Raw genomic sequence first — 20,235 nt, 5'->3', positions numbered from 1 at the left:
ATTTATTAATTAAAATATATCAACGATGATTTAATTAAAATGATATCTTGATTAATTAGAAATTGTGTTAGAAACGAATTATATGGAGATAAATAATCTAAAATGATGAGTCTAACTTGCTTTCATGATATAAAATTGAATTAAATATTAAAAAATTGAGAAAAAAATTATTAATTATTTAGTTCAAAATTACTATTTCATTATTTTTTTAAATTCTTAAATACGGAGTTTCACATTAATTAAGAGCTGTTTGTTAAATTAATATTTCAGGATGAAATTAAAAAATATTGCGTCACTAGCGTAATGTCTTTTTCAAAATATTAATTAATATTTATCTTTGCTAAAAAATTTTAAAAAAATTGTTGAACTAGAAAAATTGTTAGAATTTAATTTAAATAATAAACTAATTTTAAAAGCGCATAAAAAACGTAACAAATGTGAATTTATTTTTTAAAATTTAATTGGCGGATATAGTTAGAAAATGAATTTTATAAATAAATTTAATAAATCGATATAATTTATTTTTAACTCTCTTTAGCAATTTTTTTGGCAATTTTTATACCATATTATTCGGTAAATTAATTTATTAATTATTTATATTTTTCATATTATTTATTTATCATTTGATTCACTACAAACCAATAAAAAAATAAAAAAGTGAGTTAATTTCATTGATTTTCCTATTAAAAGGAAAAAAGCCATTTTCCGTGCTACTCTGGAGGGCTGCTGGTGCCGGGCGGCTGGTCCCACGCGAGCAGGGTGTTGATGCTGGCGATGTCCCTGGTGCTCCACGAGCTGATCTGCTGCAGACGGTTGGGGTCGCCGCCCGCCGACCGCACGGCCCGCGCGCCGTGCACCGACGGACCCACTTTGTTGTGCGCCGTACGCGGCCGAGACTCTGCACGCGACTCTTCTTCCGGCGATGACGCAAAGGCTGGATTCACCACACCTTTTTATAACACAAAATTTAATTTAATATATTAATTTTTTTTAATAAAAATTACCTGCTGGTAGTCTTGAGCTCCAGAGGGTAAACCCGTCAGCAGAAAAAATCGAGTCGTTGCTCTGAATCGAGTCGGAGCGAGTTGTCTTCGGGGTTTTTGCTGAGAAGAAACGCTGTCTTGCGGCGCTTCTCACCCTGCGGAGTCGAGACGCGCGCCCAAGAAGAGGACCCTCTGAAATTTACAATTGTTAAGAGGTTTTATCTGACTTTTTTATTTTAAATTTAATACATTTGTTTAATTTTGGAAGCAGAGATAAAAAGGAGAACAGGAATTTTAGTGTTTTAATCCAAACAGTTTAACAAAAGACTAAAAAATCAGTTAAAAATTTTATTTATATTAATTTAACTCAATTTAACAGTTTGCAGAATTTTGCCATTAATTTTTAAGATCCACCCCTTTAACGATTGTCCTCACCAATTCCCTCGCTGTCGCTGGTGTCGAGGCTGACGTGCGGCGACAGCTTTTTGGCTTCGACCAGCTTGCTTGGCGCCAAGAACGCGAACGTAGCCGCCGCCGCGGTGTGCATCCCGGAGAAAGGGTTGGCGGTCGACGCCGCCGGTGCCTGGTGGCCCTCCGCGTGGCCAACGGCCATGGGCAGGACGGCCGTGGCGGCCGCCTGAGCGGCCAGGGCGGCCGCCCGCTCGGGACTCAGGTCCGGCTGAATCACCAGGTCGCGCAGAGGGTCGGGGGAGGAGGGATCCGCGATTTCTCCTTGGTGCAGTTGCTGCTGACCCAACGCCATTAGCACTGAAATAATAAAATAATAGTTTTTAATTAAATTTATTAATCTAATAATGGATATTAGATTTTTCAAACTGAGGAACTGGATTATTTTCCACTTTTCTTGATTCTCGGCGTGTTTTAAAATTAAATTATTTATTTATTTCCTTTATAGTTGTTTGCTTTTTGTTTCGCTTTGTATGGCTAAATCTTCATTTTTAAATTTTTTAAATATTTCTGGTCAATCTTGATTTAAAATACCTATTATTAATTTTAATTAAGAAGAATAATTTCTCTCTCCTTGCATTTAATTTTAAAATTGTTTTCTATTATTCACTCTTTTTTATTAAATTTTAGGCTGATTCGTACAGTACAATTATTTTTTAAAAAAAATCTATCATTGTCCGGATGATCTGATCCAAATGGGAATTGATGGATAGCACCCAGTTTTTTCACCACTGATTTTTTTACCAATTTCTTAAACAAGAAATGAATTTATTCCATTTTTCCCACTTGAAAATCTAAAATTTGCTGTCGGATTGATCAAAATTTCCTCTACTGTGCAGATTTTTTTTAAAATTGCCATTTTCTGCCTAAATTTCTCATAAAATTTCTTTCTGAATATTTTTCAAGACGAGGATTGAAAATTAAGATGCAAACATTGCCTGCGAGAAACTGGTTAAAATAAAAAAAAACGCTTTTTTCCCTGTGTTGCATTTTTTAGCAATACTCTTCCTTAAAGATCCAGTTTTAGCAGTTTTTTTAATTATTGGCCAATTAAATATTTTAATTCGCCAAATTAGGAATAAAATTATTCAATCTCGACTTACAAGGGGGTGCAGCGCCCCTGTGAGCGCCGATGCTGACCGGCGGTCCGGTGGCGGCGGCCGAGTTGGTCGTGGGCAGCGGCAGGTCGGCCGCGAAGGCCATCGTGTCCAGGGCGCTGGACAGCGCGTCCGTGGTCAGCAGGTTGAGGTCGACGTCGTCCAGGTCGTCCGGCACTTGTCGCACCGGCGTGGCGATGTCCGAGCGGCCCCACATGATTTTATTCAGCTCCTCGCCAGTCATGTTCCGCTTGTGCAGCTCTTTGATCGTCACTCGGCCCACCCTCTATCAATTTAAATTAATTTTTATTCAGGATGAATGTTTTTAATGTTACGTTTGGGCACAATAATAAATTCGTATTATTTTCATTGTACATTTGTTTGAAAAGAAATTTGTTCATTTAATTTAACTAAAACACAGATCAGTTTAAACTTTTAGCGATGGTTTGTTAAATTGCACTGCAAAACATTAATTATTTTTAAATTCACTGACCCATTAAGTAAAATTATATTCTCAATTTTTTTATATTACATTACCACTTTAAGGATGATGGGTAAATTATCGCCAGAATTTGAATTAAAAAAAGTTAAGAACTTGAATTATTTAGAAAAAGAACTTTCATACAGGAACAAAATTTTTAATAAAATTATTATTGAATAGAACACTCGTAAATAAAAAATAATTATGCAACTTAAATTTATTTATTAAAATAATAAATTTGAATTAATTTATCTCCTGAATTCTGAGAAGTAAATTTGTTAATTGCCAAAACTATATAAATTTAACTCTAAACAAATATTGATTGTTTATTAAAATTTATCTTGATTTTTTAATTTGTTAATCAAATAAAATTTATTTTTTATTTCTTTTAGCAAATTCCTATGTAAAATACAGCTCATCACAGTTTCAGAGTTGAACAGTAGTTTAATATAAAAGAAAAATTTTTCTACCTTCCAATTTGCAAGGGCGCCTTTCCTCTGCTTGGCTTTGGTCTTGCTTTTGCTCTTGATCACCATGACCCCTCTCGTCTCTACGGTCGGATCCTCGGCGGATTTGCCCAGCGAAATTGAATATTCCTCCAGATACTTCTTCAGATCTTCGTGATTGACTGCTCTCTCGAGACTCACCACGATTTTCGCCCACTGCAAAAAGCCTCGTGTTACTTTTGCGAGTGAAATGTGCGCGTCTCACTTTGGAATTGATTTTCTGTATTGTAAAATTTGAAAAAAATATATTATCAACATGATCATTTAATTGTTGTGAAAGAAAATTATGTATTGCATTTTTAATAAATCGAATTGGGGCAAAAAATTGCAAAATTTTATTTTTTCCTGCGGGTTTTCAACGCTGCATCGACCCATTTAAAATTTAAATTTGGAGAAATTCCAAAAGTTGCTAAAACCATCAAACAAGAGCTTGTGTTCCAAGTAGAAGCTTGTGTTTTCCCTAAATATTCCAATAGAAAATCATAGAGAAATATAGTATTTCAGGGTTTTAATATAAATTCAACGAAACAAGTTAACACGGATTTCTTTACTTCAATGTGGTCAAAATTATTTTCTTTGCCAACCATCAAAATAAAATCGATTTGGGATGCTGCAAATTAATTAATTAAATTTTTTTAACGATTTTAGGTATATCAGGATTTTAATGTAAATTCAACGAAACCAGCTTTTAACAGTGTTTTATTTTATGTTTATTATACTTTGATGTGGCTATTTAATTAGTTTTAAGGTTTAATAATTAACTTGTGCTGATAAAATTCGAAAAAAATACGATTCAACTTTATAAACCGCTTTTCTAGTAAAATGTTTTCCGGAATATGTTTAAATAGAGTTTTGCTCTCGACAATACTGTACAAATTGGTTCAAAAAGACTCAATTCCCTCGGATTATTTGATGTTTGATTGTTAAAAAAACACCTTTACACTAAATATAATTCCTACACTGACAAACAAGATTATAAATATGCAGATTCTAATCTTTGACGGGTACAAAAATTAACCAGCGTGGGTGAGTGTGTCCACAACTTATAAAAAATAACTATCAGGATGAGAGCAATACCGTTCAGCACCCACACTCGATGATATGAGCTCAATCACAGGCCTCAAATTATGGGGATCGAATCCAGATTGGGCCAATCCTCGGTTCGGCGCTTTAGGGGATGATTTTTTAATTTTTACAAAATGTTTAGATTTTTAATTAATATTGTTCTATGAGGTTTTTCCAACATACAACAATTAATTTCCATTTAAATTAACCGAAGGAAAAAGCAATTCAACTGACACTAATTAATAAGTTCCACAAATCGCGAATTAATTATAATTATTTAGAACCAAGAACCGGATATTTATGTCTTTTAATTCGGTAGGTTCAATATAATATTTAAGAGAAACTAACGTCAAGAAAATCGTACACAACAACCTTATAAATTTTTCCATATTAAAGTATTTGAAATTGTGAATTAGTTATAAATAATTTGAATTGAATATTAAATATAAATTTTTTCCCTCAATAGGCTAAGTAAAGTATAAATATAAAAATTAATAATTAATAATAATGATTAATATTTATTAAAAAATTAATTTAATTGTTTTAGAAAGAACGTACTAACATTAGTAAAAAATGAATTTTAAATTAAAATTTAAATAAATTTATTCCTAGCTTTCTGTTTTTATTTCTATAAAAAAATTCAGCATTTTTTTTTAAATTTAATTTAATTTGAAGATCAAGTAATAATATTATACATACACGGCGGATGGTTTGAATTTCATTGAAATTGAATGGAGCATCTTAGTTAAAAAGATTTTACTGATTTTCCCACATAAAAATTTTTAAAAACCGCAAAACCGGGCTGAAAATCTTTGAATACTTATTAAAGAGCATGCACAAACTGGCGAATGGTAAGAATTTCATTTAATTTGTAGCCGTGTAACTGCGTGAAAAATTAATTTCCATTTAAATCTTTAGAAAATGCAATTCAACTTAAGAATTATGATTTTTACGCTGAGCCTTGATGTGCATTTTGAAGCAACAAATAGAAATAAAAAAACAAATATAAATTCTCTTTGACTCGCCACGGTCTGAAAAGAACATCACATTATTGTCAGGACGCGTGAAATAATTCTGGTGTGCTTTTTTGCCATAAAATTGTTTTGAATTTTAAGAATTGTCTGTGTGCTGCATTCGCTCTCAAAGGATGAACATAATTAAATATCGTTTCCCTGCGATTTCGCAGCCAGCAACGCGCTGTTGGGTATAGAGGATTAGAAGGGTGTGCTCTTGAAAGGTAAGAATGTTGTGGGGAGTAAGCCGGTGGGTGATTTCCTGTGGTGGTGGTAAATCTCAGGGAAATAGGAGCAAAACATGTTTTGTATTAAAGTGAGGAGGCCTGCATCGCTTCCCTCACATCACTTCTAAAACCAGCAGTGAACTCTTCAGTGCCAAGCCATGGATCTCTCTAAAAGCGGAGCAGCCCAGCAAAATAATGTGAGTACCTTTTAATGCATTACGTAAAATATAAATTACTTAAATGTGTTCAGGGCTGGGAATTTGAATAAATCGGTTTTCGCGGCTAATTATCTGCCGGTCTTTTGCAAAACAAAATTTAGCGCTTTTGCCAACTTTTATTAGTCATTTTTTTTTTAAATTTCGAGTCCTGTTTTTTGTTAAAGGAGGAAGAATTAAACCTCGAAACACTCGGTGTGGACGGTTCAGACGGACAGGATGGACCATCATCAACCCCTAAAGGAAATTCTGCTGCAGAAGATGATCTCCGACGAAAATTGGAAGAATGCTTAAAAGACGTGGAGGAAGAATTACGCAAATACGAAGTTCAAGCAAACCCTGTAAATTTCGACCCAGTGCCGATTGACATGATGCCACAACAGGTCCCCATCAGCGAACTGAAGATAGCAGTGAACGAGGAGATTAAGCGATTGGTAACAGATATTCAGGCTGAACTGGAAGAAAACCAGAATGACTTAGATGAGGGGAAAGCAGGTTGCTGCTGCATTCGATTGAAAACTGCAAAAGTTAAAAGACAATCAAGCAGAGGATGGAAGAGCATGAAGAGATACACAAATATTAAAAGACATTAACAAAAGAAGATCTCCTACAATCAACGTATGATTTACACTTTATATCTGCGGTTGAAAAATGAGGCAGGCAGGTTTGGAGTGCTTATATTACTTAAATGTAAATTGCCATAATAAATAATAAATGAGAATGCAACAATATTTACTTTACATTTAATTTAAAAAAATACCTAGGAAATAATATGTCTATATATGTAAAATTCCGTTCTACCCCTATTTTATTTTATTTAGTGCACTTACAAGGAGCAATTAATTTATTTAATTAAACTTTTTAATAAAATGATGCTCCTCGACCTACTTGTCTCCCAAAGAACATTTTTTATCGTTCAATTAACATAGATCATTTTTTCTAACATTTTTCATCTTTTTTATAAAAATAAATATATTTCTCTTTTGATCTAGGTTAATTAAACACTGAAATTATTCTTCAGACCGATGCAGTTTAAGATTAGTTGAAAAGGTGTCAGGAAATTTGCACTAAAAAATTGAAACTTTATCCAAAAGAGATTAAAATGTGCGTAAATTTGCAGGCATGCGTCAAATAATGAAAGTTTAGCAGTTTTTTTGTCATACATACGATTCAACTTTTTAAACCGCTTTTCCAGGGAAATTATTTTCTGGATAATTTTTAAAAATTGAAATTTCACCAGATTTTGGCTCTCAACGCAATATTGTACATCTCTTTTAATAAATTTTCAAATATTTGGCAAATTTTTGAAATAGCCGCCCACTCGAGGTTGTGTTCGTATTGGAAATAAATAAAATCCAGCTTCATCCCCATTGCTTCAAAATTCACCAGTGTTCGAAGCCGGCAACAGATGGCGCCACCGTAGACTTTCGATTTTAAGGCACTTCCGCTGCGATTTCAGACTCAATCTAGCTACTGTGCATTCTTCAATTAATTTGCTAATTTTTGACGTGCTGAAAACCAAAATCAGTTCAGCCAATCACCGTAGAATCGTGAAAAACTATTTTTTGAAATAAAAAAATCTTTTCTAACGTTTTTAAGGCAAATGGCTGAACCGATTTTGGTTTTCAGCACGTCAAAAAAAAATCAAATTAATTAAAAAAAGCGAAATAGTTAGATTGAGTCTGAAATCGCAGCGAAAATGCCTTAAAACCGCTTAAAGCAAAATTTTTAAGAAAGTCTGTGGTTGCGCCATCTGTTGGCGGCTTCAATAACTAAGGGTTTATGCAACTGGTCAATTGTCGTTTAAATTTCTCGACTATATTCACGACATAGTTGATTGAGTCTATAGTTGCAAAGACCAAATGACGTCGCAACTGTTGTCGCGAAATTTTGAGTCAATTTTGAAGCATCGAGGATGAAGCCGGGTTTTATTTACTTGCCAAAATTTCAAAATTATACAGGAGTGAAAGTAGTATAAAAAATCAATTTATTCGGATTAATTTAATGTTTAATTGTTATAAAACACCTTTACATTAATATAATTTTCTACGCTGTGACAAACAAGATTATAAATATGCAGATTCTAATCTTTGACGGGTACAAAAATTAATCAGCGTGCGTGGGTGTGACCGCAACTTATAAAAAATAACTATCACGACGAGAGAAATGAGTCATTTATATGCCGTTCAGCAGCCACACTCGATGATATGAGCTCAATCAAAGGCCTCAAATTATGGGGATCAAACCCACGTTGGGCCAATTCTCAGATCGGTGCTTTAGGGGCTTTTTTTTAAATTTTTTTTAACACTTTTATGTTTAAATTTATAATTAATATCATTCTATGAGGTTTTTCCAACACTTTCGGCTATTTAAAGGCTTCAGAGCCATCAGTTTGCAATAAATATGCCAATTTTAATCGATTTCGGCAGCCGGGAGCGTGGCGCGCTCCTGTAATCCTCTGCTACTCGAGGAGGCTGGTTGAAAGGAAAAATGGTTTACGACTTAGCATTGAGTTGAGCCACTAGACAGTGTTAGCTGGGTTTATTTGGGCCTGCACCAATTTATACCCATACAAAGCTATACGCACAGATGTCTAAGGCCCAATGAACTCAAAGATTAAACTATAAGATTGAAATAAGATTGAACTAAGATTGTACACTATTCGCGGATGTTGGCTTGCTGCTACGCGACGATGGTTTCGGGTGCGGGGAAACTCTCATCCTGGCTAATTGCGCGCGGTGGAGTAAACCTCGAACCAGTCTGGTGTTGTCTGTGGCGTCCATCTCACTTTCTAACCTTTTGTTCTTATTTTATATGTTGAATAATAATATACCTGAGCTGAAAATTTGCAACTTAAAATTGATTTTTGGCAAACTTCTCATTGTCAGTGAAGTGCAATGATTAAATCCGAAAAGTTTTTAGAAAAAAGGCGCAGCAGTCCATAAATAATTGAAGAACTTCAAAATAATATGGGTAAGATGGTTTTGTAGACCATTTAGCTGCGGGAAAAATTAATTTCCATTTAAATTAACAGTAGGAAAAATGCAATTTCATTGACAGTAAATTTTCAGTACCTGAACTCGCGAATTAATTAAAATTAATTAGAATCCAGTATCGGACTGTTAATGTTTTTTAATTCAGTAAGTTCAATAAAATTTTTAAAAGACATTGAGGTCGACAAAATCGTAATAAAGAATATCTGTGCAATTTTAACTATGTAAGATTTCTTTGAGTAAGAATTCGCGAATTAATTATAATTAATTAAAAACCAGTGTCGGATATAGATTTTTATCTCTCAGTCGGTTTAGTAAAATATTTAAATAAATATCAATAGTAAATATCAAATAAATAAAATAATAATTAATAAATATTTATTTATACAAAGTTGTAACTATATTATAAATGGGAAAAATTTTACTGCAAATAAATTGGTTTACTGTTATACTTTTGCATTAAATTAACTTCATTTAAAAGGTCTGGTATGGAAGCTCTGATTTAATAAAAAAAATAAATTCAGCACTTCTCCTTTGCTATTTAATTTTATTTTAAAGAGCACATAATAACATTGCAGGGGTGGTTTAAATTTAAATGAAATTGAATGGAGCAAACGTAAGTAAAACTGATTTTACTGTGAAAAAAATAAAAATTCTTAAAAACCGCAAAACTGGACTGAAAATATTTAATTATATTTTAAAAAGCTTGCAAAAACTACCGAGTGGTAAGAAAAATGTGTGAGAAATTAATTTCCTATTAAATCTCTCGATATAATGCAATTCCATTTAAGAATTATTATTTTTACGCTGCGGCTTGCTGTGCAATGAGTCTGAATATGGGTGGAACAAATGGAAATAAAGAAGAAATAAATTCACCTTGACTCACCAAACAAGGAAAGACACGGAGTGAAAGAATTTTGGTGCTTTTTTGTCATAAAATTGTTTTGGAGCTATTGAAAATAAAAAATTGACTGTGTGTGCTGTATTATGGGACAAGAATGGTCTTTGTTCTCAATGGATGAACACAAATAAAAGTCATTCCCTTGCGATGCGGAATCAACGCATTTGAAAACCAAAATATAGCAGCCAGCAAAGAGAAAAACACGCGCTGTCGGGTCACAAAAGGTTTAGAGGGGTGCTCCTGAAAGGAAAGAATGCGGTGGGGAGTAAGTTGGCGGGTGTTTTCCTGTGGTGGTGGTGGTGGTAAATCTCAGGGTAGTAGGAGCAAAACATGTTTTGTACTAAAGCGAGGAGGCCTGCATCGTTTCCCTCACATCACTTCTAAAACCAGCAGTGAACTCTTCAGTGCCAAGCCATGGATATCTCTAAAAGCGGAGCAGCCCAGCAGAATGTGAGTACCTTTTTAATGCACACATAAAATATAAAATACTTTAATGTGTTCAGGGCTGGGAATTTAAATAAATCGGTTTTTTGCGGTTAGTTCTCCCGGGTATTTTCAAACAAATTTAACAACCATTTTAGCTCCCTTATTCCGACTTTTATAAGAAGCCTAAATTGTATTATTTGTTTTAATAATATTTTTACGAAAAAATCAGTTAAAAATACCTATTCTGTGAACCCCAATAATTTCAGATGCTGCTCAATATAGGGTTTATTCGTAAAACTGGCCCATTTTGAGATTTTTTTAAAATTAAGTGCGTAACAATCCGCACCAAACTGGTAAAACCCGCAAAAAACTGCACTGTGAGTTTGGGGAACGTCCCAGCCGTGTTTCAGTTAGGTGAATAATTTCCAAGCGGTCCTATAATCACTAATCGGGGTTCGCCAATTTTGCAAGAGAGAGAAAAAACGCAAAAAAAAAACATTTTCATCCAGAGCTCGAGTCCCGTGTGCCTCCCAAGTTGTCAGTTTAGAATGACCCTTCTAAAATCAATATATTTTGTTACAGGAGGAAGAATTAAACCACGCAACACACGGCGCGGACGGCTCAGATGGACAGGAGATGCTTAAGGTGAAGGAGGCACTGGATAAATTATCACAGCGCGCGATATCCAAGAGTGAAGAAGCCAAGAAAGCAAGAAAAGAGCTGTATGATGCAGTTCTAACCGATCTTCAACAATTGAAAGAAGAGAAAAAAGAAGATGAATATAGAATGTTCGTTGAAAAAATGGAAGAATTGAGGCAGGCAGACTGGAACCACTTGTCACTTGCCACTCTAACAATTAAAACATCAATGTCAGCAATTGACATATGCTTTGACCCTCTGCGACCTGATACTGACCTTATGTTAGAGGCGCCATGACCTGGCGCCCATATCAAGAATCGTTTAATATACAGAATTGGCATTTTTTCAAAGTCTCGTTTGCGTGTTTTAATAATTAACGTAACAATAAATATGGCCAATATCGCGATTGAAAGCCTTTTTTAATTGTTAGAGTCACTTACGTTCCAATAAAAACACACCATCGATTGTTTTTACAAACTTAAACCACCGTGCATATAATTTCTACTTTCCCATTTGATAAATACAGAGAAATCAAAGATAATAACGTAATCAATAAAAAGGAGATTAATTAGTCAATCAGTTTGCCAATTTTTGGAGAAACTGGACTATTTATTTGAGTTTAGAAGTTGCTGAGAATATTAAGTCTTATCAGGCCAGCCAAGACACAGATATTTTATTCTAAGGATTTCGGACTGCTCACAAGCAGTGAGGCAATTAATATTTCTAAAGTTTCATAATTATTCCAACTCGTCGCAGCCGCGCCTGAGCCGCCGAGTTGGTAACAGTTATGACCGATTGTTGGCATTATTAATCAGCCGAGTTGAACAGATTAAGGAGAGTGATTTTATTGTTGGAAGCATAATTAAATAGAGCAAATAAATATAACAATAAGCAAGGCAGAATTAGTAATATTGAGGAGAGGCTTTTGAGAATGGTTTGGCCCAGCAGCAAATAGAGAGCGGCGGCGATGGGAGTGCTCGGTACGTCGGACATGATCCTTCCCAGCTCTGCGTGGACCGTAATAAGAATAATGAAAGAATAAAGAATTTCGATTTTATAACCAGCGCCTTTGCGTCACCTCTCATACCGTTTGTATTTGTATAGATGGGGAGGTGAACCGGGCGAACGGTGAAGCAATGTTAATGGTTTTTTTAGGCTCGCTGTGTACTGAGTCGCGATAAGCTGGGTCGTGGAACAAATTGAAATACAGAAGAAAAACGCACCTTTTCTCGCCAACGGCCGGTCTGAACACAAAAGCACATTGTGTAAACGCAGCATTAAGTATTTTGCTCATGCGGTATGAGAGGGTCCGCGTTTTGTGCCATGAATCTGTTCTGGGAGCTATTGAAAATAAATAAATACACCTTGAATTCTCTGTGATTTTTTCTCAATGGGTGAACATCAATCAATGTCATTCTTGAAGGTCTCTAGCTCTAAATCGGTGCATGTGCACTGCCATGAGGAAATAGAGAAAATACTCCTAATGAAGGGTGCTTCTGAAAGGAAAGAACGTGCGGTGGGGAGAAAGTTTTTGGGTGTTTTTCTGTGGTGGTGGTAAATTTCAGGGTGGTGGGAGCAGCTAAACATTTTTTTTACTAACAGTAGGGCCTGTGTCTTTTTACTCATTTCTCTTTGAAACCCAGCAGTGAACTGTACGAGTGCCAGCTATGGATGTCTCTGACAATGAAAGCGGAGTAGCTCAGCGGAAAGTGAGTAACTTTTTTAATGCACACTTATTTGAAATACTTAAATTTGCTCAGGGCTGGGAATTGGAATAAATTGGCTTTTCGCATATCCACCTTGTGTTTTCTTCCGGGCTTTTCAAACAAATTTAGCAGCAATTTTAGATCTCTTGCCAACTTTTTCAAGCCGAAAATTTAATATTTGTTATAGATATATTTATACGAAAAGAAATCATTTAAAAATACTAAACGCCGACACAAATTTTAATGGAGTTTTTTTATATGAAGTTTGCTAAATCTCCCCGGGAGATTCTTAGCCCTGTTTGAGGAGTTAACTGAGGGTGGTGCTAAAGCCTAAAAATAATGCGATTTCAAATAAAAAAATAATCTCTTTGATTTCCTACACTTAATTCCCGTCGAATATATTTAAAAAGTTGATAGATATCAAGATAATATTTTGACAATTCAGACTGCACATGGTTAATTTAATTCTGATAATAAACTACGCAGAGTCTGGTCTTTGGGGATGCTTGTAATATCCCATGCACATATTTAGGATGCGTGGAGCAAAACGCAGCGCGCTGCTTCACAGTTAAAATAGTCGTCCGCTGGTCAGATGTGTATTTTTCCTTCGCAGCCGACCGCTTTAGTTTGCTCAATTGACAGGTGCGGTGATGGAGGTGCGTGAAAAATGTGAACAAACAACCACCGCTCTCGGGGTTAAAGCACCAAAGAAAATATTCCTTTATTTCCATGAATACAATAAAACTAAAAATACCTGTTATCTGTGCTTCATTCATTTAAGTCTCTATTGAATTGAAACTTTTTGGAGATCTTGATTTCCTTCAGATAATTATTGCAAAACTGTCCTGAAATTAATATTGCATTACAAATTTGGTCGTTGTTTGTTGTTCCAGGATGAAACACTCGGCGTAAATAACAAATCAGACGGAATAATAGAGGATGAAACATCATCAACGATAGCAGAATATTCTCCGAGCAATTCAGACATTGAAGACCGTTTAGAAGAAGTGCCCGATGAACGAGACGACGAATCCGAAATTAAAGCAAACAAACGTCGTGAAGCCATCAAAAAACTCGAGAAGAGGTGGGATGAAAGCTATAAATTATTGCAGAAAAAGATGTCATTAAGGAAAGAAATGATGAAAAAATTGAACAAATTGAACGTAGAAATAGGATGCATCAATGCAACAGTAAAACAGACCAAATTAAGGCTGAAGAATGCTTACTCTCCGAAGCTATAGAAAGAGCGAGACTAGGATTTAGGCGTGAATTCAATGGAATGCTGCATTGCACAGTGTGTTAATTTGGACCACTTGTTGTAAGACGTTCAACTTAAATGTAAGTCACGCCATTAATAAATGACAATATGCAACAAAATTTACTTTTCCTTTAATTTAAAAAAAAAAACTACGCCTTCCAGAATACGCGATGGTGGAGGGGTTAAGGGGTAGGGGATCCAGGTGAGTCCAAGCCTCCGACGTTTTTGCCCATGGGCCCCCGCGGTCCTCCCTTTTGCAATATGCTTCTTGGTAAAAAAATCGCCAAAACGGGGTAGTTCCGGATGAAACCCGGGTTGGCGACGCAGGTGCCAAAAGGTGTGCCAGTGCGTTTAAAAGTCGCTCTTTGCAATAGGAAAATTATAAACAAAAATAAAACAAAAGTGCGTGTTTTTACTTTTTGACGGGGGCGGGGTTTTTTTGGGGGGAGGGGGTCTAAACGTAGCCTATAATCCGCAGAATTTCATCACGAGTTCGACCAACACCGGTTTTGGGCTGCAGCTTAAGTAGCAGCCGAGATATAAGACTTTTAAAGTGGAAAAACGTGCATGGTTTGGAAATTAATTATTTTTTCCGGCGGGGCCGCACGCGGGCCGGAGGGTCCGTCGCTTACTCTCATTCGAAAGAGGCTGTAATATGCTACATTTTCATTTTTGGTCTCGTTCAGTAGCTCCAGCAGCGCCCGAGATATAAGGGCTGAAAGGGTTAAAAAGTGGTGAAAATCTAAGCCGGGACATGGAAATCTGCTAAAAATATTTGAACCCAGCCGCAAAAATCGATTTGGCCCATCCTAAGACTTCCCAGAGAGTTTCGGACCCGTGCGTGACCTCCTCAGGGTCAATGGCAACCTTTCAAAGGTACAAAAACGACCTGTATCAGGGTACCGCGACCTGAGTTCCTTGCCCAGGCGGGTTTTTCATACTTATTCATTGTTTTCAAGCACATATTTGACGGTGCTCGGCGGCGATTTTTCTTCCTCGCCGCCACCGACCTTCCTCATTATGTAAATGATAGAAGAAAAAATATTACACAAATAATGGAGGGAAATTTCCATTTTAATAAAAACAAAACAAATTAACCGATTAATAAAAATTTCAAAACAATGAAAATTGGGCATTTCATTTTCCTGTTGTTACTATCTGGATGGAAATCATATTCAATGTCTCATTTTATTGTAAAAACAGAACAATTTCTCAGTTGAAATAAAAAAACAAAAATAAATCAATCTCTGTCTTAAAGTGACCAGAGCTTTTTGGATTTTATTGTTGTTTATTTTTAATACGTAATATTTTTGCATTCATTTTTTACTTGTAATTGAATCTGACTTTTTACTTTAATAATAATCCAAAATTAACTTTTGTTCTACAGTAGGTGAACTAAAAATTAATGGGAAAAAGCAAGAAATGTTGAAATGTTCAGAATATATATGTGTAAAATACCACAATCGATGGAATTCGTCAAGGCAGGCTGCGTTGAAATCGTGGCGATGAAAATTAAGGTATTTTATAAAATTAAATTTAAAATACTAGTTCTTGCATTATCATTTTTATTGTGGTGATTGATATTTAAATTACAAGTTTTACAACATGGCTGTCTCTTATTTTAACTAATTTTCAATCCTACGCTGGTTGTAGGATATCGTCTTGTTGATGTCTTCTAATTCTTGTCTCAATTCTTGCATTCTCTTCTTGATTTTCTTGTAATTATTGAGGAAATCAAATGCAGCAGCAACCGTTCCCCCCCCCCCCCCACATCGAAGTCATTCTGGTTTTCTTCCAGTGCTGCCTGGAGAGTCTGGCTCGAGACCTAATAGACCTATTGCCAATCGCTTAAGTTCCTCGTCCACCTCGTCCACTAATAAATTCATTTCGCTGATGGGGACCACTTCTGGCATCATGTCATTTCGCTCTTGTTCGACGTTTACAGGGTTTTCTTGAACTTCGTATTTGCGTAATTCTTCCTCCACATCTTTTAAGCAGTCTTCCAATTTTCGTCGGAGATCATCTTCTGCAGCAGAATTTCCTGCAGGCGTTGATGATGGTCCATCCTGTCCGTCTGAGCCGTCCACGCCGAGTGTTTCGAGGTTTAATTCTTCCTCCTGTAACAAAAAAAAAAAATACATTGATTTCATTTACAAGGGTCAATCCAAACTGACAACTTCTTAGACACACACACATGACTCGAAATTTGAAAAAAAAAACAATAATGACAATATAACTGATGGGTATAGAAGGGACTGGATTAGAAAGCATTTAGATCTTAAATGATTGGGATTTTTTTGGTTTTTATTATATGCCAGGTTAAAAAAACGCGAATTTTCCGGAAAAAACTCGACTGTGACGGTTAAACTAATGTTAAACGGTATCTGAAATTTTGGGGGTTCACTACGTTTAGTATTTTTCATTAATTTTTTTCGTAAAAGTATTTTTTAACACAAATTTTCATATTTAAACTGCTTATAAAAGTAGGCAAGAGAGCTAAAATGGTATAAAATTTGTTTTCAAAGGCCCGAGAGAAACTATAGCAGCAAAAACCAATTTATTCGCATGCCCAGCACTGAAAACATTTTAAATTTTACGTGTGAATTAAAAGGTACTCACATTATTCTGCTGGGCTGCTCCGCTATCAGAGATGTCCATGGGCTCCATGGCTGGCAATCGTACACTTCACTGCTGCTTGTTTTAAAAGTGATCTGAGGGAAACGATGCAGACTTCTTCTTTTAAATAGGAGAATGAATGCATTTCACCGACCACCCTTAAATTTACCACCACGACCAAAGGAGTTAGTTTGGGAAACCCCTCACTCTTGCGCTTCCCACCACGTTTCCTTTCACAAAAGGTTTCACACAAAATCTTTAATTCTTAAAGGCGGTGTTCAATTCAGGCACCAATTGAGGTGGTGGTAATAAGGGTAGTTGGAGAAATGCATTCATTCTCCTTTATAAGAGAAGCGGCCTGCATCGTTTCCCTCACATCACTTTTAAAACCAGCAGTGAACTGTACGATTGCCAGCCATGGATAACTCTGAAAGCGGAGCAGCCCAGCAGAATAATGTGAGTACCTTTTAATTCACACGTAAAATACTTAATGTGTTCAGGGTCTGGGCATGAGATTAAATCGGTTTTTGCAGCAATTCAATATATGAACCCAAGAATTTCAGATACCGTTTGACATAAGTTTAATCGTCATACTGACCCAGTTTCCATAGAAAATGCGTTTTGTTGTGTGAACCTTGTCTTGAATTAAAACCAAAAATCCTAATCATTTTAGATCTAAATGTTTCACAATTGTCCTGTGTGTCTCCGGAGTTGTCAGTTTGGAAAGACCCTTGTAAATAAAATCGATGTATTTTATTACAGGTGGAAGAAACACACGGCGTGGACGGCTCAGACGGACAGGATGGACCATCATCAACGCCTGCAGGAAATTCTGCTGCAGATGATCTCCAACGATTCTTTGATGTCCGCATAAAAGACGTGGAGAGAGAATTACGCGAATGCAAAGTTAAAGCAAAGCGGAAACATCTTAAACGATGCCGAGATGAGAAGATGCGACTACAGGTAGTCATCCGCGAACTCAGCGATAAGGGCATGTTAAAGGAGAAGCAATTAAAAGAAATTTTAAGAATATATCAGGCAGCGCCGTAGAATGGAAAAACCGGAAGCGGATGCAACAAATATGAAGATTTGAACAAGAATTAGAAGACATCAACAAGACGATATCCTACGTACATCGATCGTAGGATTGACACTTTATTTCTAGTTAATAAAAGAGAAGGCAGAGGTTGTGACCCATTGTCACTTTTTTAACTTTAATGTCAATCGCCATAATAAAAATGAGAATGTAAGAACTATCACTTTTCTTTTAATCTGATAAATTACCTAGGAATTTTATTCTACGATTTGGGTTCTTATTTTGGTGACCTGATGTTCCAAATAAATGAAGGATTTTATAGCCAGAATTTTGAGACGAACGGCAAACGAGCCTTAATTCTTAAAATGCCTCAACAGATTCCCAAAATTTTCATCGCCACGAATTCAACGCAACCATTGCCTCAACGAATTCCATCAACTGCGTGACATACATTTTCAGGTCCAGTGTGATTCGAATTCCAATTTTACACAAATATCATAAATCATTCTGGACATTTCAACATTTCTTCGCGGCAGTGAAAAATTTGTAACTTTTGCTTTGAATATTTTTTGATTTGTGAAAAAAACTGATAAATTTTAATTCTGTGACGTATGCCTGCATAATTACGCACACTTGAACTGTTTTGGATTAAGTTTCGACCTTTTAGTGTTCATTTCACTTCGGTTTTCCACCCATCTCTAATTGTACCTGTCTGAACAATATTTTATTGTTTAATTATCCTAGATCAAATTTCAAATTTTTTAAATGATAGAATATTATTAAAGTAAAAATAGTCTAAACTTATTGTTAATACAAAAGGGATAAAATGTGCGTAAATATACAGGCATGCGTCAAAGAATTAAAATTTAGCAGCTTTTGTCACAAATCAAATCATATTCAAGGTGGGTTACAAATCTCGGTAATTTTTAACTGCCGGGAATGAAATGTTGAAATGATCAGAATATTTGTGTAAAATTGGAATTTGAATCACGCTGGAGCTGTAAACGTATATATGAATACCACAATAAGTTCTAAACACAATAAATGCAGAATTCGTTAAGGCTGGCTGCGTTGAATTCGTGGCGATGAACATTTTGGGAATCCGTTGAGGCATCTTAAGAATTAAGGCTTTGGACGTGACCTTTGGAACTTCAGGTCACGTCTCGCGGTCACCAAAATAGGAACCCAAATCGTTGAATAAAATTTAGTTTTGAGATGTATTGATGGTTATTTTATTATATTAAATGTAAAAAAATAGTTATTACATTATCATTTTTAGGTGGCGGTTATGTAATTTCAGGTACAAGTTTTACAAGCCATCTTTCCCCCATTTAAGTCATTCTGGGTTTTTTTCCATATTCCAGTGCTTCCAGAACATTCAGTAAAAATTTCTTGAACTTCTCGTTCTCTGATATCTGCATTTCGTAGTTTTCGCGCATCTTGACCAGTTGTTGCTCTTGTTCAACCTTTAAACGATTTACTTGAGCTTTGTGTTCGCGTAATTCTGTCTCCACCTCTTTTAAGCGGTCTTCCAAGCATTGTCGGATATCATCTTCAGGAGATTTCGCAGGTGTTGAAGATGGTCCTTCCTGTCCGTCTGAGCCATACGCGCCGTGTGTTTCGAGGTTTAATTCTTCCTCCTGTAACGAAATTTATATATTTTTTTACATTCCAAAAGTGACAAATTTGAAGACACACAGAACTCGAAATTTAATAAAAAAAAATAAAAAATTAAAGTTGGCAAGAGATCAAAAATTGCTGTAAAGTTTGTTTTCAAAGGCCCGGGAGAAATTATCCACAAAACCGATTTATTATTCGCATGCCCAGACCCTGAACACATATTAATTATTTATCGTTACTCACATTCTGTTGAGCTGCTCCACTTTCAGAGATATCCATGGCTGGCACCGAAGAGTTCACTGCTGGTTTTAAAAGTGATATGAGGGAAACGATGCAGGCCGCTTCTCTTTTATAGGAGCATGAATTAATTTCTCTAACTACCCTTAAATTTACCACCACCACCACAGGAGTTAGTTTGGGAAACCCCTCACTCTTGCTTCCTTTCTAGAAAAGTTTCACACAACATACTTAATTCTGATAGGACACTGATATCCATGACTGAAAAAATCGAGAAAGTTCGGCAAGGTGAAAAAAAAACTCCATGACTAATGTCAGCATTAATTCTAACACCACCAACTTTAATTAGTTCCCAAGGTTGGAAATGGAAGATTTTAAATTTACGTTGAAAGAATTAATTAATATTTAATTTATTAATTTAGAAAATGGAATTAAATTGAGATAATAAGGAATAGGAACGGAGTAAATGATTGAATTTGACTTTTCTTCTAAATTAATTACTTGACGAGAAAAGAATTAATTAAAGCTCAGCGAAAAATTGTCTCTCACCACTCACATTTCCAAACTAGGACGTCTCCCACACTTGCCCGTTCTTAACGTGTGGAAAAATAACTCTCAAGTGATTCGAGGGATATTTTGCCCACATATATATTATACAGAGACAAGCGGGTGCCCCGTCCGGAGGAAAGCATGGCTGAGGGTATTTGTGAGTGAGCAATTGTTTCACCACACTTTACATTGAGTAAGG

At 35.6% G+C, this 20,235-nt stretch overlaps 1 protein-coding gene across 1 annotated transcript in view; it reads right to left on the bottom strand.

Annotated features, from left to right (window-relative positions):
• Window positions 1-489: 489 nt before the first annotated feature.
• iav (transient receptor potential cation channel subfamily V iav) overlaps window positions 490-20,235 on the bottom strand; it is a 71,253-nt gene continuing 51,507 nt past the window's right edge. Inside the window, exons 11-15 of the mRNA XM_065495365.1 lie at window positions 3,500-3,691; window positions 2,555-2,834; window positions 1,419-1,751; window positions 1,005-1,175; window positions 490-949 (exon numbers count right to left, since the gene is read on the bottom strand). Of these exons, the coding sequence (XP_065351437.1) occupies window positions 711-949; window positions 1,005-1,175; window positions 1,419-1,751; window positions 2,555-2,834; window positions 3,500-3,691 (1,215 nt within the window). The 3' untranslated portion in view covers window positions 490-710. The remainder of the gene's footprint in view (window positions 950-1,004; window positions 1,176-1,418; window positions 1,752-2,554; window positions 2,835-3,499; window positions 3,692-20,235) is intronic.

The sequence above is a fragment of the Cloeon dipterum genome, chromosome X, assembly GCF_949628265.1.
Source record: "Cloeon dipterum chromosome X, ieCloDipt1.1, whole genome shotgun sequence".
NCBI classification, from domain to species: Eukaryota; Metazoa; Arthropoda; class Insecta; order Ephemeroptera; family Baetidae; genus Cloeon; species Cloeon dipterum.
The sequence above is the reverse complement of the archived record's forward strand: the minus strand, read 5'-3'. Positions and strand labels throughout refer to the sequence as shown.